The sequence below is a fragment of the Chamaea fasciata genome, unplaced genomic scaffold (assembly GCF_029207755.1).
Source record: "Chamaea fasciata isolate MVZ Bird 193981 ecotype frontalis unplaced genomic scaffold, bChaFas1.0.hap1 SCAF_10, whole genome shotgun sequence".
NCBI classification, from domain to species: Eukaryota; Metazoa; Chordata; class Aves; order Passeriformes; family Sylviidae; genus Chamaea; species Chamaea fasciata.
In genome coordinates, this window is record NW_027094095.1 from 19,459,347 (window position 1) to 19,482,195 (window position 22,849).

At 38.8% G+C, this 22,849-nt stretch overlaps 1 protein-coding gene and 1 long non-coding RNA gene across 3 annotated transcripts in view; one reads left to right on the forward strand and one right to left on the reverse strand.

Annotated features, from left to right (window-relative positions):
• Positions 1-22,849, reverse strand: part of ADGRL2 (adhesion G protein-coupled receptor L2) — a 313,675-nt gene that overhangs the window by 61,896 nt on the left and 228,930 nt on the right. For both annotated transcript variants that reach the window (XM_066192572.1, XM_066192571.1), the window contains one exon: positions 9,807-10,020. In XM_066192572.1, coding sequence (XP_066048669.1) covers positions 9,807-10,020 — 214 coding nt within the window. The remainder of the gene's footprint in view (positions 1-9,806; positions 10,021-22,849) is intronic.
• Positions 4,609-11,255, forward strand: LOC136294644 (uncharacterized). The gene is made up of 3 exons (XR_010722472.1): positions 4,609-4,841; positions 9,828-9,999; positions 11,175-11,255. It is a non-coding gene; the product is annotated as an uncharacterized lncRNA (long non-coding RNA).

Genomic DNA, 22,849 nt, shown 5'->3' on the forward strand with positions numbered 1-22,849 from the left:
CATCCTAGATGAGAAAACACCTACAGTTTCATGAGTGTAACAGTACAGTGGAACTCAATGTCTGCAATAAATTCCGTAAACAGGGAAAGATTATGGGTTCAGAACTGTCATGTTATTGCTACACTTAAAATTCAGTCTAAAAGAAAGTATTTAACAGACAGAGCACAAACTCTTGAGTTATGGCAAAACAATTTTACAGTGGTGCAAAAAGGTGTATATTAAATGCATTTCCAAATTGTTCCTTCATTATATAGATATATATCACAAGAAGCAAGGTATCTGAGAAGCAATGAACAGCAAGGTTTAATATCACAGATTACTACTAAGAAAGGAATATGTGCCTCTACACCTACAGCAGCAAAATATACATCTTGCCAGATGAAACATTGCACAGGTTGGTGTCACTGAGAAGGAGTAAAACTTCTTCCTCCAAGGTGTTCCAAGCGCATGACTTTGGTCAGAGCAGCTTGCCCATTGAAATGACTTCTCTGCCTAACTTCTTTTCTTTTTTTCTGTTTTGCGTGTGAGCGTGTGTGTGTGTGTGTGTGTGTGTGTACAGTAGGACAACTTGAAATTCAAAGGTTCCTATAGTTACTGTATTACTGGGTAAACGTGAAAAACATGGCTTTCAATAGTAAATTTGTAGTAAAGCTTCTGTACTGCAAGTATATTGTAGATCAGGTTTGACATGGAAAAAAATTCCTTGTGGTAAGAACCTTTCCTTCCCATTGATATGTCTACAGTGGGCTAAAAATATCCTGAATACTGAGTATTCGGTCTATGTAACACTCTTAAGACTGCATTAACTTCATTGCAGTAACTTGTTTTATAGGCTCAGTTCATCATGACCTATAAAATGTTAAGCTGAAGTGCTTTAAATATCTGCTAACACCATGTGCAAGCCTGGGAGTACAAGGCACTGTGCTGTGAAGCGGCAAAGACAGTGCTCTTCTGAGAAAGTAGCACGCACTCTTATGTCACTGATATAAACAGGGTAAGCCTGCTAAATAATGTATGAAACAGGCAGAGCCAATCTTTTATATAAAACAGGAATTCCAGTTGAATTCTTCGTGTGATTTTATTTTACCAGTACGACATTAGTTGTTGAGATTGCTTCTTAAAAACCACAGAAGCTGAGTATCATCCTAGAATAAAGGACACACATGCAAACTCCTTTCATTCACAGTTATTACCCAAAAGGAAAAAAAAAAACAAAAACTTCTTTCATTTGTGGCAATAGTATTTTTCCTAATTATTGTTCTGCAATATGGAGAAGATAAAATGGAAAGAGGGAAATTATCTATGTCTTTCAGTAATCACGGCCCATTTATTAAGCAATTAAATTGCAATTTTATTATTAGAGAGGAAAAAAAAAGAAATGCTGTAAAATACCACCATTGCTTGTATCTTTGATCCTTAAACTCTTCCATTTCAGCAACCTCATTAATGTCAAAATACCACGGACATGGCCACCCCTTTTTAGAATGTCTACCCTGGGCACAGGCAGAATCTATGGGATTCAATAAAGAAGATTTTTCTTGTTGAATACAACTAAAAGCTTAATTGAGCCACAAAGGTCAGAAGGTTCTTTTTATTGTAAGTAGGAGATTATTCTGTGGCAGAAGGAAATTTACAGAATATGAGATCTGCTAATTTCCATACTACTCTGTAGATAGTTTTTAATTTTTAAACCCACGTTACTCTTCTATTTCTTTCCTCTGAATTAAACATCTTCACTGTAATAATCTTTAAATTCTATTTCCTTTGTGTTACTAATGAAAACTTTTCACTTTTATGGCTACTGCTGACTTTTAACACTATAAAGTACTCATAATTTACTTACATATATTTAATTCATATTAATCTGTCCTAATTTATGATCTATACCCTGCTCTGCCCATCTTCATGTACCTTTTCCATGTCAGTTCTGTTTACTAAGTGATATTCAACAGATTTCCTATAGTGCAATGAACCTTAACAGGCAGCTTTTAATTGCCTCACATAGGAAACCACATCACTATTAATTCCACAGTAACAGTATAAAATAAAACTATTGCTTCTCAGACTCTAGAGCAATTAGACCTCTCGGCTATTTGGCTAACTCTGCTTCATGATACCCAGTGCAGTTAATTATATTTTTTGATGTTAATAGTCTCTGTCAGTTTCAAGCATAACTCCTCTTTGATGAATATTTAAATTATATTTGAATAAAAAAATAATCTTGGTTACATTTCATATTCAGCAGTCATCACAGCTTAATAAAGGTCTCCTCAGAAAGGGTTGAGATAAATGGCTATAAGAACACATGTATAAAGTCCTAAATCAACTTATCAGATAATGTAGTGGTTTTGGCTAAGTATTATAGAGGTTTTATTGGGGTGGGAGGAATTAATAGGCTTCAACTTTTACATTATTATTCTATATGAACTAAATTTGGTGCAGCAATATATAAGTAAATCAGAACTTTTTAATAATAAAGTTCTGACTGCACCCGAACCAGGAACTTATATTGGCTAGACTGGAAATATGAAAACCATGTAAAAATCATGCAAACTCATTCAAGAGGACACAAAATTCAACTGAAAGTTGCTGAAGGTTAAGCAATGTTGTCTCTGTCAAGTTCTCAAAAAATTAGCAAATTACTAAGAGAGATAATTACATCCCCAAAACATATAGTACGTGACTAACTGGGCTAAATAGTGTGCATGCATACCGAGTAAAGCCAATTTCAGCAAGCAGAAAAAAAACCCACAACAAAATCACAGGCTGAAGCATGTATTTTATATGATGCTCAAATACACAAGCAACAGCATATAATACTTAAAAGTTTATGTATATATATGTATAGTTAGTTACATTTATTTTCACCCCATGAATAGCAAGGAAAGGCTAATGAGTGTGTATATACGATCCTGCCAGATAAGAGATACGCTGACTTAAGAAGAATTTGATTGTGGTTTTGCCAATAATAAAGGAAGAAAACTACTGGAATATAAGATATGAAAAGGCTAAATGGAATATCAAGCTACACCCTAGTAAAATAATGAATCCCATATTTTTTGAAGTAAACTAAATCTAAATTTTAAATGTAATTAGTCGGTATGAACCACCCTTTTGTTGATTCTTTTGTAGCCTGTCCAATGTCGTGACTAAAGCCAGGAGCTGGTGTGTGATGTGTTTGCACGTGTCTAGTAAAATTCCTTCTGCAGGAAATTAAAATAGAACACACTGCAAAATGATGATCAAGTACCACTGACAGCTATTTCCCCTCACCTGACTGCTAAGAACCTCGTATTATGAGGATTTGTATTTAATTTACTAAGTAATGCCATGATAGAACAACCCCATTAATAAAACCCCCTATTTTTAATGAGTAAAAGTAGACCTACTACTTTCATATTAAGAATTAAAGACAGTGAAAATACATAATGCCAGAAAAGGTTCTTCTCAGTCACGGGTATTACTGTTTTCTGCTGTAATAATACCAAGGACTGCAGTGTGTTCCAGGAACCTTCCAGGCTCTGTGATTATGCCTTGTTCATTAAAACAGTCTACACGTATTTCTGCTTTTTACTTTGTATTTGAGTCATAACTAAGTCTTGTGACTAACACATAGAAAGCAAAACAAAAATCAATCTGGCCGCAGCTCAGTATTGTGAAAAGCTTAGTTTCACAATAAAAGAGCATTTTAAGCTTCTGCTACATCAAAACAGTCACAGGGTTGACTGCTGTACTAAGACCTATTTCAGATTAATAGAAATCTTCATTTTAAAAGGATGCTTACGAAAAAGACATCTAATGTTGGTAATGTTGTATGGTAAATGTTTTGTGAAGCAGTTGTAAGCAAGCTGGAACAGAAAATGCTGGCATGCCAAAGCAAAAGGCTCTTTTCTGTGAGATCAGCATCAGCACGACAGAACTTCCGATGTGTGCAAATTCCAAGAATGTACCCGATCCACAACCTGTGCTACCCTGTCATCAGCACCGGGATTTCTCTGACATAAAAAGGAAAGACATGCAGAAAGCAGAAAAAGGCAAAGTGCACCTCTTATTCAAAAACACTTTTCACCTGATAGTATCTATAGCAAAGAGAGGCAACCTTCGGTTGCAGAAGGAAAAGCAAGGGAAAAAGCAAGGATAGCAGCAGGGGTCAGCAGAGCCCTTGCCTTAGCCTGGCAGACCCCCGAAGTGCAGTGTGCCATTACCTCAATTACAGGCAGCTCCAAACGGCAAAGGATAAAATCCAGCCCGTGAAAAAGGCTGTAAGTCATTCCAAGAAATGCCAGTCTGAAGTGTGCTGCAGTTTAAACACTAAATCAACACCAGGCCCTGTCTGAAGGAACTGTTTTTGAAAGAGGCTCTGAAATGCCTCTCTGGAAGTCTTGCACAGGCTGGAATTCAGGTCTGCAGTGACCCCCTTCAGGTTCTGCATCCTACCAGCAAAGCACCCCGTGCTGAGTTTCTTTTTGACTACACCTTTTTGCTACAACAAATGACATTCACTGGTTAGAGATTTTACCCAGTGTCCACCCAAGCCTGGAGTCCAATAGAAGATTTGCTTTATCCAGTCACATTACGGAACAGACCAAACTTGTTTTCATTTGAAAGGACACTAATACGGTGTGACAGTGCTCTCTCTGCAGACCTGACAAGCAGGAACAGGAAAGAGGGCTTGAGAGACGAGTCTCCTTTGGAATAGAACTCATTTTGTTTTCTTTCAAAAATGTCTCGTTTATATGTAGGATTTTTCCTATAGATGAGCTATTTCGTGGACGTGTGAATAGATGGAAGAGAATGAACATCTCCAGTCTTCCGATCCCCCACGGGATGGATTAAGAAAAGTAAGTCTCCGGAGAAGGAATGGATATGCTTCTTCCTCCAGCTTTTCCCTGGTCACTCAGCAGGGCAGGGGCATGTAGCTTACATTCTGAAAGCCCTCTGCTGAAGCACAGCTGTCTTGCACAGAGATGATGGACGTAACAGGTTAAGAGCATTGCCATGTGAGAAAAGTTCATGGTAACAAAAACCCAGGCGTGAACTGGTCACTGGTGTCATGATGGACACGGTAATTGAAGGTACATGTGTTGCTTGTGCTATAGATAGGACAGGAGAGATGCAACAGAAAAAAAACAAACACTGCTGAAGAGGATTTATTGCTCTTTTAATCCTTTTGCTTTTCTGCAGCAATGTTGTAAAAGGGAAGAGTATCTAAAAAAATTACAGTTGCCTAAGTTCATCTATTATACCTGACATAGTTTTATGTTTAAGCTTACCTATGGAAAATGAGCTTTGCCTTGTTTGTGCGTATTTAGAAAGCAAAATTATACTGATTAAATATGCTTAGCAAAGATGCAAAGTTCACAAAAGCCCCAGTTATAGTAAAAATTGTAAGTAAAAATAGCATTTAAAGGCTATTTCAGTGCAGAACTGATGTAACTGCCTTTCTGTTGCAGATCAAAAATCAGATCCAAAATAAACTGAATATCTCAACTGTAAGACTACTTTCTTTTAATGAAGATGTTTACATGGTCTGCAAAAGAAGTTCAAACATTTTGAATTTTCTTCTTTTCAGTGTTTACAATATTACTCTTGGTATCAGATCAGAGAACATATAGCTCCTATTAAAAATTCAAGGTATTTTAGCCTGTATGACAAGGGAAACAGTGTTTTCCTTCTGAATTTAACATTAATTTGGCGGTCAGAAGTAAATGTTTGAATTTTGCATCTATGTGAACGATTCCATAGATTCCGAGTTAATAGTTTCATTTTCTTTAAATAAAAAATACTAATTTTCTACTAGCCCCAACAATAGTTATAACTAAAATTGTTTGCAGTTAGAACTACCAAAAATAAGGTGTGCAGATCAGAACAGACCCGTCATTTTTTTAAATATGGGGTTTATCAACATTTATAATTATATTATTCCAAATTATTATCTGCCACACCATCCAAGTATATATTTAAATACACAGTCAATTAAAAAAAAAAATCTAACTGGACTGTCCTGGAATCATAAAGATCATTACCCAAGCATGACCACAAATAACCCTGAACTTCTAAACAAAAAAATTAGGACTAGGAAAAATTACTCCTACAAAACAACCCCTAATTGTAATTCAAAAAGAATGGTCCCAGCATGCAAGAATCCATCCTAGCATCTTATTATTCCACTACAGAACTACATAAATAAGAGACCTTTGATTTGAGATATATTTTAAGTACATATTTAGAAATATCTATTAAATAACTGTTATTCTTTCAAGCTAATAAAACAGACCCCCAAACGCTATGTGGTACCTAGGTAATGCTTAGTGCTTGTCCTAACAAAAACCTCTGGTCCAGACCATAGGAGATACTGGAGACAGAAGATGTTCATAAACACCCAGGCAGTTTGAAGAGAACTCACAGCATGCACCTGCAATCCGCTTGCCATAGAAATGGATATTACGAGGTCATAAGTAAATTTTATGCTGTTAATTTTCAAATCTCTGCCGTGCCTATAAAGAGCAGCATTAGCCTTATCAACTTCAAAGTTTCATGACAGTTTCTGGTACAGCCACACAAATGCACTTTATGAGCAAGCAACTAGAGCAATTTCCTCAGGCTGCTTTGCATCTTCTACTTCCCTGTTCATTTAATTTATTTTTAAATTAAAAGGAAACAGAGGAGATTTGTCCCTACTAAAGGACAGCAGAGCACAGAGGAGTCTGACTATTTTAAGAACTAAAACGTGCCTGAAACATGGGTCCTCTGCCACTCACTTATGCTACTTGCTCACCAAATATTCCAGAAATTAGCTTATTTCTGTACTGAACTGCAGCATGTCGTAGAATCTCTCAAACTTGATGGTATGCAAACGCTGGGGTTAATTATCAGAGAAGTGTGAAAGTGGAGAAGGATTTTCTAAAGGTCTAGCCTCTTTCTTCAAAGCTTTAATTTCAACCATGCCAGTCTGAAGTTTACATAGAATCTAAATACATCTGAAAGACTTCATTCTGGAATAATTGGGATGTAATTTCAATCAGGGACTAAAAATTTAATAACTACTTTACAAAGGTAAAAGCAAAGCAATGAAGTCATTAGTGTTCTAGTCAGGCTTCCTAGAAACGCATTAAGTTAAAAATCTTTTGAGAACTGCTGAAAAGAAAGAATAGGGTGAGGTAGAAAAGATTAAGTAGCAGCTCATTCTGAGAAAGAGGAGCTGATACATCAGTGGATAGTGGCAAGGTCTATGTGCTACTATCTCAAATTCTCTGGAAGGGGAGCAGGGCACGTGATCACATGGCTTTGTGTTAAACTGGAAACCTCATCTTATTTTTCAATCTTCAGATTTCACAGTATTGATCTCATTAAGCTAGTGTTTTCACCTTGTAATTGCAGCAAATCTAGTCGCTGTGCAAAAGCTGTGGATTAATGTTGCAAATGAATGATGAGTACTTAACAATTGCTGCGGAACTACATTTAACTGTACCTCCAAACTGAATTGAGTGGTCAAATGCCGTGGGGACATGGCCAACTGAAGTGATAAAAACAAGTCCTTAAAAGTAAACAGTGCAAGATTTTAAGTAGAAATTGAGAAACTACTGGTGCATTTTTCTAAAGGTAGAGAAGAAAAGATTTCATTGTCAACTAGAGTTCTAACCAATTAAATTAAAAGGAAAACTAGTGAACCTGATAGTCCTTCAGTTTAGATTTTTCTATGCAACTGCTGCCATCAAAATACAGCTGATGTGTTACTTTTATATATCAGATCAAGGACATGTGCTGAGTACCAAACAACAATTTGCCTGATACAACAAAAAATTACAATCACCAATGCAGCTATAAATAAATGAGATATAAGAACTTTTAATATTTCATAAGAAATTCGCAACATTCTTCTATGCTTGCAATTTAGCACAAATTGAGCAATTTTGGAAAAGATTAAGCAAGACAAGAGACACTTTTCCACTTAATGACAGGATCTAAGAAAGAAAACTATGAAAGCAAACTTCCAAATTGCTATATATGTCAGGCAAAGTGTCAAATGATCTCTGCCATTTGTTCAGACAAAAAAAAAAAAAAAAAAAGAGAACCAAAATGAAAAACTCTTTAAGCATAGATAAACTGAACCTATGTTCTACATGTGATCACAACTTTATAATAATGTTGAACAAAGCATAAGAGTAGAAGATGGGGGAAGTTCATATGTTCACTTTGCTAACATAAATTTACAGCTGATTAACTGAAAGGGAAAGATTGAAATTTCAGCTTTTCAGTAACAGTCTGATGTCACTTCAAGCAAGATTGTGCCTCTATATTTGTCCCTGACTACCCCAATCTGTATATTTGCAGTGAACATAAGGAAGACTTTGATCAAAACACAACATGCATTTTACACAACAAGGGAGTCTACAGAGCAGCACTACATTTACAAAAGCAATTGAAGGTGGTTTCAAAGGGAGTTGACAGATTAGAGGATGATGACACTGCTGCTGCAGTCTCGATGGAAATCTGGCTTGATCTAATTAACAACTACGAACTAGAACCACAAGAAGATAATTCAAACATGATTTTAGAAAGTTATATTACCTTTTTAATAGTGTAGTGACAAAGCCTTTCCCTTATTGATCACAAAACAAGCCACAGGTTCAACACAGAACAAGAAATAAAAGACCTAATACCCTCAATTTACCTCCAGCATTTGAAATTGAAGTCTGAGATCCCAGCCAAATATTTGACTACAGAAGTAGAAAACATCTGCATATTCACATAAAAATGACAAACAATTTTAAGAGTCCCACTCATGACAACTCAAGTGAATCGGTAAATCAAAAAGGAAGACTATTTTTAAGAGGTGACTACATTACTAAGTGTTACCATGTTTGAACAGAATGGAGGATATGGAGCACAGAAGGCAGGACAACTTGCATATTCCACTTGACACATCTGTGTACAAGTACCAGAAAGCTTCCAGGTTATTCCCATCCCCTTTTTGCTCAGACTCCTCACCCTAGGAAAAAGACACTGGGAGGAGAACTTCCAGCCAATCCCAAACTCATTAGGCTTTTAGTTTAAGCCAGTAGCAATGTCAGTGACTGATTTGTGCTGCCATTTTCACAACTGTCAGTAGTAGGTGACTGCTGCCTGTACATGGCTTTTAGCACAGATTCTGTGAATCTGAGCAATCATGCACCTTTTGTAATAAAAATACTTTTATTGACAGTTGGGGACATGATTTAGTGGTGGAATTGGCAGCACCAGGCCAATGGTTGTATTCAAAGATCTTAAAAAGTATTTTTCAATCTAAATGATTTTATTATTCTTGGTTGGTTCTTCAGTCTTCTCTGAATGTCAAAAGCTGTCACTAACTTGTGCTTATATGCACATGTATGCTCGTACACACATGTATAATGACATATAATCATCCTGGCGTGTAATCATTCTGACATTTTTCATTGGAGGGAACTACTATTAGGAACTATGGCAGGGACTTACTGCATTTACTGAAAAATACAGCAGCCATTTGGAAACATTCTCAGGGCTGTTTGACCCCTAGAAAGACAAGGAGATGGGGAATCTCCAGATAACTGAAGAAGTTATCTTTCTGCTTGAAGTTATCTTTCTGCTTTTTAATGTTTGTTTACAGAATTAAAAAACCCCCAAACCTCTAATTGCAACTGGTAGTTTTAATTGTCTTTAAATATCATTAGATAGAAACAATACTACCTGAATAGCAAAGTGGCAATTGTAACTCAACATTTCTTACAGTATATACCTCTCTCTGTATTAATGCAAGCATCTCTCCTCTTTATGTATATTTTTACCTTTGTGTCATAATTTTGTAGGCGTCTGGAAGGAAGCATTCTGTGTTCTCCATCTGGAAAGGGTCGGCATCACAGATCTTGTCATCTGTCCGTCCATAGTTCGCACTTTCTATCATGATCACATCGCTGCCTGGACACCGCAGGTCGATGGAGTAGCCTTCGCAGGAGAGCTCCCTCCTCACCAAACCAAATGGTAGTGCTGCTCGGCTGAAACCTGGGAGAAAAAAAAAAACAGGACAAAATGGGGTTGAGCCTAAAGGGTATATTGAATTGGGCTATTCTTTTTCAGCCACATAAGCATTAACTCTCGTGTGCTAGCGGAAGCGCACCTTTACACAGTTTGACCTCGTACCATGTTAAGTGAGGCATCTTTCATGGAACTGTCACATCCCCACACCATGGCTGCTGTGTCCTTAATCTGGGAAAAGAGGAAATTCCTTTTCACTGCCTCTAATCCTGGGCTGGGCAGACAGTGGTGCCTGTCTGCATGGCTACACTGCACGTTCCAGTTTCCACCTCTTTTCTCTCTGCTTCTGTCTCCATTCCTTGGGCACAGTCAGACAGCCTGTGTCTGGAAGCGGGAAGCAGCAGAGCAGGCAGGATTTGCAGAAGTGATTTTTAAAAAGAAAACAATACGACCACAAAAAAGCCCAAAGACACAGTTCCAACTTCCAACTTCATTAGCCTTTTTTACTTTGTGTCTCCCTTTCTCCAGGAAGAGCCAGCTACTTTTGCTTAGCTTTTTTTTTTGCTTATTTTGTGACCTCAGCATGGACATGATCCAATATCCATGCTGACACTTCACCTAACTGAACTCCAGTGCTCTTCACTGTGTCTTTTACATAAATTTAACTACATATAGACAGGATTTTGAAACAAATACAGGATTTATCAGTACTACAAATCGCAGATGTGTACTGCATAAAATCTCCCCATCTCTCAGAAAAATGATACGTTTCACAGAATTTTACTTTTTAACACAGTTTTTCTCCTTAATAGGATTCCTAAAAATAAGAAACTTCTCCAATTAAGCAGTATAAAATCCTTTAGAAACAAAACAAGGTTCAGCTATTCATCCAGATGTTTAATCTTTTAGAGATATTTCTTAATGCAAAACATTATATTACATCAGAATAAAACTATCTGCATACTACAGCTTCTTGTACACAGTTACTGACGGATTATTATTAAACAGTATTTCTGTTTCTTACAAAATTGTGTGACTTTTGGAAGACAAGCTGAGTAATACGGTGGTGTTAAAACCCTATTTTTTTTTTAATGGTAAATCCTAAATTTTCAGGAGAAATTCCTATTTTTTTTAATATCTTTATAAAACAGTAACACAAGGCCATTAATCTTTCTCTGCAGGCTGTTGGAGACCAGTGTGACAGCAAAGAGAAATAGTTCCTAAGTATGGAAAGTTGAAGCTCAGTGGTTTTTTGAAAGCAGAGAAAATAAACTTTTCTTTAAAAGTACGATGCATTGGAAGAAGCAAGGAAGCAAGTACGTAAAAAAATTAAGAACAGCTTGAGATAACCCCTTGATAGTAAATTTTCGCATGAACCAGAGGCCATCACCTTTTCTATTGAATTCTGTAGAATAAAACTCCTACTATATGCAGACGATTATCTGTTAAGATGGCAAAAGTTTTTTTATAATGATCACGCAAACATAAGTATACGGCTCCCTGGCAGCCAGAGCCCATCTTCCCACCCACCTCTCCTCTACCTGCACATCCCTGCCTTCCCCTTGCACCAGCACCAGCTTTTGTACAACCTGTGTAATGAACTTAGGCCAGGGGCTGGTCTGAGCCTCACCTCCCTCTACTGCAGGCACCTGAGGAAGTCCCAGAGGACCAGGTCTTGGACTGGGCATGAACTTGCCCAGCCACAAGGAGAACAGTTGGCCAGAGCCCAGTGACCAGGTCTGCCTTTATATTTTGTGGATCCATATCCTACAGGAAACCAGTACTGTTCTCTGCCATTATGTCTCAGTATTTGTTAACAAGGGAAGGAGCCACAGTGCTGTGGAAAGCATCAAGTTCCATCTCAGATTCACTCCTGGCCCTCAGTTTAGCTGCATATACCATGAGCAGTAACAAACACTATTATTACAGGCTTGCTGTGGTGTCACGGGCTGAAAGCTGGAAGGAGCTAAGCCACGAATCCATCACATTAATATCCTGCATGTTCCTCCCATGCAGCAAATTAATACAATGAAGACAGAAGTCACTCACAGCTCAGTGAGGGCGTGAAACGGGCACAGGGAGGGCTACATGCAGAGTCCCCACCACACGTGAATACAGCAACTCCTTTGATTAATTACCATCACAACAGCCATGGTGGGACCAAATATAATGCTGCTAGTCACTGCCATTCCTACATCCTACCACTCCTGTCAAATCTAATGCCATCCCCAGGAAGCTCATGACTCCAGCTGGCAGCAATGGTGTCTGTATCTCCTGCACTCTGCAGGGATTCCATGGCCTGCAGCACTACCATGGCCTGGCTGGGGGAGTCCATCCCTCCCAAACTTTTTGAATTTCCATCACCACAAAGGGGAACAGCACGTAGAGCTGTCCAAAGAGGTGTTTGCACCAGGACAGGAGGGAAGGGGCATGGGGTACAGCTGTTGAGGTGTCACTGGCTTCATGTGCAGCAGCAGCTCAGGATGGTTATGGGGCCAGGGCTGACAAACCCATGCACAGCTCCCTGTGACCAGCACTGACCCTTACTGTGGATCCTGCTGCACAGGCTCCACTTCTGCTAGGAAATACTCTGAATTCAAACACAAGACCTCTACAGTTTTGCTACAGAGAAATCAGCAGTCTGCAAATCTTACTCCATCATCTATGGCAACTGCTATAATGACTACGAATGTGTTTTATCCTGCAGTTTTTCCCCCTGCAGGCATCTGCAAAAGTTCTGTATTAGGACAAACATTAAAAATATTAGAGCAAGGTTAGATCACTTTGCAGGCAACAGAGGACACACCTGAGATTGTAATGTAGGTGTTACATTGCAAAAGCAGCAAGCAATAAAGCAAACAATGCAGCGTGCGTTAGGTGGGAATGCTGCTCTAAGGAATCTCTGTGGTGCAGAAAGAATTTTAACTAAATAAAATAAATAAATTCAAAGTCCACTAGCAGAGCTGCTATGATCTTTATGCTGAAGCTTTATTTGCAATTTTTTCCTATCACCAAAGAAAAAATAAGTGTATCAACAAGCAAAATGTAATTCAATCCATCTTGCAATCCTGACAATCGAAGAAAGAACTTGTGGGAGGCCCTGTAAGCGAAAAATCAATATTGCAGCTTTGTGCCGTGCAAATGTGAATACTGCCAAATAGCAGTGCTTAGGGTAAAATGAACTGTTTTGCTCCATTTTCTCCTCTCTGAACAAATGATTCTGAAACGACAGCTTTTTTTTTTTTTTTTTTTTTTTTTTTTTTTTTTTTTTTTTTTGAGCTATAAAGCGTCAAGCAATAACTCCCTGTGCTTTAGGCAAGTGATTGGAATAAATGCCTCTCGGCAACAGGTGCAATGACTTAGGACTGAAATTCATTTACATTCAGGAGATAATTCCCGATAAACAGATGCACTGCCACGGGATGGAAGTGTGAACAACCGGCATCTGAACGCTTCAGCATCATTGCAGAGTTTTTTAGACTCAAGTATGTGGCTCTGTCAATAGTTACTGTTGTCACCAGAAACTTTGTATCTCCAATGCAATTCTGCATGAGTATTCCCACTTCAGTATTTTCTTAACCAGCCTGTATTAAACCTGCTGCTTGTCTTACCATACCTCGAACAAACCTATTTTGTTTGGCTGTCCTCCGGCAGCTGAAATCAACATTCCTCCTCTTCCTGCTAATTGCTTCAAGGCAAACTGTGCCCTGGATGACACCTCTCCTGCTGTCTGCCGCCCAAAACGCTCCCGATTGCAAAGACCTTTCTGGTGCCTGGGCTGGGACTCGCAGCGCAACCTAAACATTAACTCAAATAAGCGTCTATTACCTAACGCAACATATGCTGTCTCTGATTCACTCATGCTTGTGTATATTAATCAGTGTTGTATGCCGATTTTTATTTTTTTTTTTTTAATGGAAGAAGATTAACACCTAAAAACCCCATTGTTTCTGTCCTGCTGACCGTTTTGATTATAGAAAAGCTTCCTGGCAAACATATGTTTCCTGCACATTTTATCTGCTCACAAATTAGTTGAGTGCAGGCTCTTTATTGAAAAGAGCAAATAAACTGCTCCTGTGAAATCACATTTCTAAGGAAAAAAGGCAGAGGGGATGTTTAGTGGCAATATACATTCTTTAATGCTTTATTGATCAATCCATATAGAAAGACAAACTGAAAGGAAAAATCACAATCAGAATCTCTCCTCTGATACTTTATTCTATGAAATGAAAAGTACAAGTCCTATGAAAGAACTATAACTCAGAATCATGCTTTGGAAATGTGTTAAATTCAAATTTGGCTAAAAAAATAATTTAAGTTTGCAAAGCCTTATTTAACATTCCATATCTTGGTTCCTTCAGAGAAACTATTTGTCTTTACAAAGACAACCTAAATTTGTCAAAGTGCAAAGAAAAGTTAATAATTCACCGCATCCTGCCCACTAGCATACCATCTTTTTGAGCTGTCAATAATAAGAGACTGTGCTAAGTTTGGTAGATAAAAGCAAAAAGGCACCACCACATTTGAATGTTCACCGAATGCAGAGGAAAAACAGTGGAATGTAAACAGGCTAACATCAGTACTCGACATCAGAAGCAAGGAACCTTTGATTAAAACTTAAAGCACAGAGAAAGTCAACATGGAAGTATAAAATTATTTCAAAGAATGAAGATACTGGAAGCACTAAGAATCCAAAACAAATCTCTGTAGAAATAAATATATATGTCTCTGTGGGCAAGGAAATATTGCTTCTTGTGTTATTTGGCTGTAACAGAAAGGTCTTTTGAAAAGAGCACATCTTTTCAAACAGAATGTTTACAGTTGTCTCTTTCACAATCTCTTTTATTTTACCATATCATGCAACATGGTGATTTAAGTTCTACACAAGATGAAGTGATGTGTCCTGGGCAGCATTTCAATAATATATGTTTAACAAATGCAAAGCCCAAAGAAAACTGTGCTGAGAATCCTCTCTCTCTCCACTGAAGTGCATGCATGCACACATGGGAGGGTGCACGAAGACAGCTGAACACACTTCGCCATCTGAAAATCATGCAAATGCTCAACATGGGCGCCTCAAAGCTTTTGTAATTCCTCAGACAAGTCTCAGCATCCTGCAGTTTCTAAAGAATCCCATGAACTCTGTCAAGGGAGACTCTTCTCCCCGACTCTCAGCACTGTATATATTTCACACAGACAAGCATGTTATTTTGTTAAACAGCTTTTAAATTATCCAGTCCTGGTCAACAGAACGCTACCAACTACTACAAAAGACAGAGGCAATTTAAATGACAACTGTGCTTTCTCATTCTATCTTTGAAGGAAAAAGTTATTCTGGCAAGCATGTCTATTAAAAGATTACACTGGCACAGTAAGAGCTTCTGACAGTGCACAGAGGTCTGGAGTTCCCAGCACTCAGCTCCTCTTTCAGGGAAACCCAGCAGCCGCGCACAGCCAGCGTGTGCTGCAGCCCGGCACACAAAACCCCACTGTTCAGTCGGGGTCAAATTAGGCAGGAAGTGATCATTTCAGAAATACTCTCCTACAGCTGGATTCTCTACCATTTCATGTATATACTCCTTCTTGTCAATTATGATGCTGAATGGAGCAGACATCGGGAGAAAAGAGATTTTTTGGTAAAGGAAAGCAAATTTTTTAGTAAGAGACATCTCCCTCATTTTTTTTTAAATTGATCCATAAAAATGGGATTATCTCAAAACAAGGTACATGAAAGTATCTCATTATTTGAACTTTAACAAAGAGGCACAGAGTCCTAAGAAACACACCTGACTATTTAAGTTGCACTGAAGCCAGGCAACGTCTTCACTGAATAAATGAGCTGTGAGGGGAGATTCTTAGCACTGGTTTCTAGAATACTGCCTCTCAGACATTTCATATTTCAATTACAGAACGAAAATCTGGAAGTCTGTCCCTTACAAAATGGAAATGTGAATTCCTAACAATAAAAGCTTTTAGAAATACCAAGTAACTAGTGAAGGCTTTTTATAGTTTTTTTTTACATTTTATTTGAACATGATTTAGCCTTTTAAAAAATTAAAATTTTAAAAAACTTTGACAAGTTTTAATGTTTTTCAAGATTCAGTGTGAGCAGCAAAATTAAAACTGCATGTAATTTTCTGTAATTACATATTTAATATTCAGTATACATAAACATAAAGCACCTATGTCTGCTTAATGAAATTCAGGAGAGAAGCCAGAGTTACACCCTCTGACTCACACCAGGATGGGTCCTGCCTTCCAGGTTCACTGAAACTTATTACAATTTTCCTTCTATGTTTTCAGTCTCCGTGCAATTCTCAAACATAACCCTGTGAGGCTCTCTTCAGCCAAAAAAAAAGAGTCAGGGCTTACCTACTTTCTGCACCTTGTTAAATGATTCAGCAAAACCTGAAGTGAGCAGCAGCATCTCAGCCTTTTAATCTAGCAGCGTCGATTCTTCCTGTGTACTGCTGGCAAGGATCTGATTTAAATTCTCCTAAACAGCTCTCACCCCTCATTCAGAAGGGCAAGAATGTGTCTCTCTGAGTCAGCAGAATTAAAGGTGTTTTTTTTTTTTTTATTGTGTTTTTGTTAGGGTTTGGGTGTGTGTGGGAAGTGTGTGTGTGCACTTTAATAGCAGGAGAGAACAGAGGACAGGGATGAGTGCTACACTGACACACCTGTACACCACAGTCCTTCAGTCACCTGGAACAAGAGCAGCCAGACAGCAGCCACGCACACATCTCCACATTAGCCCAATACGGCTCCTCGACCCTATTTTGAACGAATCGCCACTAGGGGAAAAGAGATGGTTTGGTCTTCATGCCCATTTAATCCTTCACCTGCCTGCCGAGGCTGCCATTAGAGTGCTAATTAATGCTAAACTGTGAAAATGGGCTTCTGCACTTTGAATCCAGCCACACTGAAACTGGAGAGAAACCACTAATTCCTTTAATGAAAGTCACCAAACCAGAGCCTGGTTCCTGGCAGCATTTTAGCAATGCCTACATATGGCAGATGGAAACCATGTGATCTAAACATGAAAGTCTAAATATCTAATAGAAAAATACGTGTTCTTCCGTTCTCACTTAGCACCACATATTATTCTTATATGCATGCACCTTTCCCAGTCCTTTCAGCCGTATGCATGAGAGCAAAACTTCACCCTCTTGATCTAAAATTATCCCAGTTTAAAACAGTATTCATCTGCCAATGCTATTTCTTTTCTTTTGCCAGCCAGATGTCTGTTCTCAGGCTGCAAGAATCTCCTTCCTTTTTCCTTCACATCACACACACTTGATCCTCTGCCAGCTCACAAAAAGCACTCTACCCTTTTCTTTCTTGTCATTAAATACATTGCATCTTCAAAATTTCTCAAGGCAAGCAAGTCTCATGGTCTTTGTAAACCCACCCTCCTGAAGGTTATCTCCAGTTTGCCTACTGTGAACTCTCTGGGCACAGCACCTGTCAGGAAGGAGAAGCTTCTGAATGAGAAACAACCTCTTAAAAAGGGAGGTAAGACACACAAAGGCTGATGTGTCAGAAATGTTGTGTCAACAGGATTTCCCGTTGAATTATTTCCTCTGCACAGGATACTGGGAGCAAAATAAAAATAAATATTATTTTATTTTCTATAAAAGCTTATCTTGACAACAACTTATATTTCCAGTTATCACAATCATTTTTTGATTGGAAACCATGTGTTAAGGCGGGGGAGAGGAAGAGGAAGAAAGGGGAATTTCCATCATCAGTATTCAGAGTGGCCAGCTGACAAAAGAACTATTTTCTTCCCATCGTTAAGAAACCTAAACCCTTAGGTTTTACCTCAGAGGCTGATAGAAGCCATGCAGAGATGTATCATTTCTTTGGGAATAGGTGTGTTGGTGAAAGCCAAACCATCCCAGCAGGTGACATGCTGGGTACTAATAATGAACCCTTAGCACCCTGTGTACATCACCTTCTTAGCAGGCTACACCCTAACCTATGTAAGAAAGTAAAACAATTAATCTCACCAAGATACCTGATAATTCTGACTCATTTTAAATATTATTCTACAATTGCCAGAGTTTAAAATACCAAGTACAGCTCTAGTGCAAAAAAAATCATAGATTTGATTACTATACAATTGCTACCGCATGGCAATATTTGAGATCACAACTGTAAACTTAAAAATGGGGCATCTTCTTGTTTACTAACAGAATTATATATACATTAGAAATGGAATCAAGAAACAATGTAAGAGCTCATATACTTTCTTTTGTTTCAGTAAAATGATGGGGTGGAGTCAATTGTCACAGTATAATTTCTAGTGGAAAAGTTATGTGGTTAATTTTAATGATGGCAAGCTGCTTAAAGAGTGCTTATGAGCATGCAAATAGCACAGCGATCCCCTTCTCATAAGTATGGCTTCAGAAACATTTCAGAGAACACAGGGGTAGAAAGCACAACCCTCAGAAACATAAAGGCAGGGATCCTGCAGATGAAACCAAAATATACAGTCATACTTTTTGAAAACAAGAAGAGCCATGTGATGAATGGATTTTAAGGTAAATGTGCTGTCACTTTAAATGTTCCCATAAATAGATATGAGACAAGAGTAGCATGCAATCTTGGAAAGTACCTGTCAGAGTGAAAGGCTTTCTTCCTGACCTTACCTTCTATGAAATATTTGTGGATTTTTGAAATACTGTTATAAAGAGGAGAGGGATGTACCGCACAGTTTTTACAATATACTTAAGATTCCGGCACATTCTGTGAATCATGAAATAATACTACATACATACTTAAGAGCATCCTCTGAACAATAAATTTCATGAAGAAAGGAAAACTATTTAATATTTTGCAAACAGCGAGGAAATTAAAAAACTCCCAAGGAATATATGCAGTTCTGACATGTTCCCTGGGCAGCAGGGAGTAAGAACGGCAACACAGGTACCATTTCCAGAGTAAATAAAGGAAATAGGCACCTTTTGCACCCTGTCAAACTGGCTGTTGATCACCTGTAAAGGAACTGCGTATCCGTATGCCTCATTGTGAACATGAAAGACAAGTGAGATAAAGGGACGGGATAATTAAATTCCACCTGGACTCAAATTCAGGGCTTCTCTGTTGGAATTCTGGTTTTCAGTCCTGGAATTTGTGTATCTTTCTCACCAACCATCACAATGTGCATGGCAAGAATGCCCTCAGATTTTAGAGAACCAGCTAATGAAGGTTCAAATGAAATAAATGAAAAAATCAGGATCCCTGAAATCTGAGTATTAAGACAGAAACTAAGCAATTCTCCATAATCACGTGTAAGAGTTCCATATTTAATACTATTTATATTAGAAAGTAACAAGAGGGATGAACAGACACTGTGGCACAACACAAGAAGGCAAACTTTGCATTTGCTGATTACTTTAATTTAGAAGCACACATCTAATAGCTGAAAGACTGTGTTTCCAAAGCTCAGCATTGATCTTAAGACAACCCACACTGAAGGCAAGGGCTAGGAAAGCTCTGCACCACGGCCAGGAAAAAAAACACTCTTAGGTGCTCAAATATAAACTCAAAACCAGCAAGATAGAAGCGCTGCACCATTACTACAGATGCGGAAGGTAATTTCCTCGGTAATTAATCTGCATGGTGCTTCATTCTCCCAGGTCAGAGTTTTCTTTTTAAAAAAACCTTTCCCCAGGTATTTAAAGGAAGTATCCCGGGAGACAGCTGTGAAGTATAAAAGATCTGATTGCTCCACTTTTTTCCACACCACCTAAACCGACGCCTTCCTAGGGAAAGCACCGTGTTCTCCCGATCCATTATTTAGGTGTACAAAGAGGCAGCCAGTCAGAGGGGATGGCTCCAGAGCTCCCTGCGGGGCCGGAGCTGCGGGTCCCCAGCCCTGCCCGCACCCGGGGCCCGGCGCTGGCACACCTGTCTGCACTGCTGCTGCTTTCTGCAGCCGGCAGAGCTCTTCATCAAGGTAATTTCCATATCGAGCTCAGAGCATGATCAAAGCAGCCATTATGGCAGCGTAATTGAGGAGGGAGTTGTTAATCTGCTGGGGATGCCGAGGAGGGAAGGAGAAGGTTAGGGGTGTCCAAAGGTGGCAGGAATGAGCAGGTGTTAGGGTAACTATTTGAATTAGGCGTCCTGACACAATCATTTATGACGGAGGCTTTAGACTCCCTGGAAAGCACTAAAGCTGGATATCCTATCTATTCTACTCAGTAAGCAAATAGCATTTCTTTTAGTCCAAACAGTGACTTTAGTAAGTCTGCAGTACAGCAAAGTGAGCTGCATTTAATTAAACTATTCTCTGCAACTTATACAATGCCATAGTATTACTGCAGTGCCTTTTCGATCTCTGCTGAATTTGACCACCAAATCCTTGCTGGGATTCAGCAATGTGGCCCACGTTATCTTTAAATGTACAACGAAGGCAATGTTTGAGCTCCAAAACAAAAAAGAACCCTATTTTCCACAACAGCTTTCACATATACAAACTTCTAGAAGATTACGAGGGCACTTTATGAATCAAATGCAAAATACAGAAATAGTATTATTTCCCAGCGAATTGCTGTAATCTCTGAAGGATGTGTTGAGATCCAACATTATACAACTCTTCATAGTAGCAATTTTGTAATATTTTATCTGCTTGAAAATAATAGGGAATTTTAGGTAAGCAGAATCTTAATTACCTCAATTAAGTTCTCATCCTGCGTCACTAATATCATTGGGAGCTTTGTCATTAACCTCAATGAGTGCAGGACAGATTCTTTAGAATTTAACCTGGATACTCAATATTCTTGTTCTAATGAAAAATGCATTAATGAGCTTCATTAGACTACTCAATTTTAAAGCAGCATCTTCCCTCAGCAGCCAGCCTCCCTCAACAGCCTAATGGGGCACTGGTGCATGAGTGAGCCAGAACTTGACACAAAGAGTGTTTAGGTCACTGTGAGTCTTTTTATTGACTCAAGGAGCTTCACGTTCAGCCCACCATAGGAAGAACAACACCTACTGACTGACTTCAGGAACTCCCTGAGGTGGAGATGCTAAAACGTGTACACACTTTGGAAATTAAAACTGGAGAGGTACAGCTGAAAGACTGTATGCAGTGAAATAAACACAATCGTAACAAGAATTCCTCCCTATAATTAAAAAATGACACAAGTTTTCTACACCGTCTGCACAGAAGATCCTCAATGCATTTCAAACGCTGCCTTTTTTCCAGTCATCTACTGGGACACATTATGGGAAAACCAGTGATCTTCTGTGACCTTCATTTCATTTTATTAAATGCAGCAGACTCCTCATGCTGAATACGAAATAAAAAATATGCAACTCAGGAAAGTACTTTGAGGAAAAAATGCCCTTTGGAGGACCCAGTTTCAATCCTGATGTATAATGATACATTTGACATTTGAATAAAAATCTCTACTATTTATATTATTGTGTTCAGACTTCTATTCTGAATTACTAAATTTAGAGCGGACACTGAAGATCATAATTCAGTCAATGCTGTATAAACATGGGAAATACATACTTGAAATACATCTGAAGTAAGAACAGACTAGCTGTACTCCCCAACTTCAGTAGCCACAATTTAGGGGATATTTTCCTTTTCAAATAGCTATCCAACTGGTAGTAGTAAAAAGGTCCCGTGTATCAAAATACACTCCTTGTTTACTCAACAGTGCCTGATGTATTGCTAATAAAGCCTTCAAGGAGAAAATAATGTGAATTGCCCGAGCAAGGGAAACTGACACTGGCAGATATTTTATCTTTCCCATAGCTCTAAGGACAATTGAAAAGTATCACTTGTTGCAGTCCCTTGAAAACCTGGGTGGGAGGAGAAGGTTAGGAGGCCTAGTATTCCTGATAGTAAGTGCAGATTAACAAGTCACCACCTAACATAACATCCACCGAATTTCGGTTATCTGCTGTCTGAGCAACCTCCTAAAATTCCAAAGGCCAAACACAGAGCCTAATTTGTAGCTGGTTTAGAGCCACATCAATGTGGGATAGGTGTAGCTGGTCACAGCAATAATGTGGGGGTATTCAAATTTGGAAGGGAGGGGACTTATGGAAATCCTGCTCCCTAATTAAATCAGAGAATGAGAGTTTGAAGTGGTAAATAATAAATCACAAAGAATCCTCAATCTGGTTGTCAAGGAAACCAGTATGCCTCTGCCATAATTGCTGTGAGCCCAATCTTGCCCTTTTTGACATCCAGCCTTATCATGCATTCTGGGCAGAGACTGAGAAAGTGGCTTTTCCATTCCTCTCAGGCAGGAGCTGGGGCTCTCCGGAGCGGGGCTGCACACGGCAACTCTCGGCACCATCCGTCCCCTGCTGCAGATGGGGATAGACCAGAGAGCTCCAGCACTGCTCCATCAACTCCTCACTGAGAAATGGCACAGCCACTGCAACGCCACAGCAGCTGTGTTTGCTGATTTTCTGGTGCTAACATCTTCAGCCTGGTTATCACAGCCAGTCACAAGTCCCGTGTATTTCCAGTTCCCCTGTGCTCCTACTCCCTTTAAGCACGTCTGGAGCCAGGAATCAGCCATTCATTTCACTCATGGACATGTAAGATGCTTATGAAAGAGATGAAGAGGGAAAGGGAAGTAGGAGACAAATATGCTTTCAAAAGCACAACAAAATAGATTAAAAATTGACTCTGTGCCAAGTCATTCAGATAGCTCAATGCATCATTGTCTTTTTCCTCTGTGATGATAATTACGTTCTATAAACATATCCAAACTTGTTTTTTCCTTCTGTTTCTGCTGTAATCCCACATGGCCACTGGACACGCACCAAACTTTGGGCATATGCAATTCTCAGTGTTTCAACATCAGGAAGGCCAAAA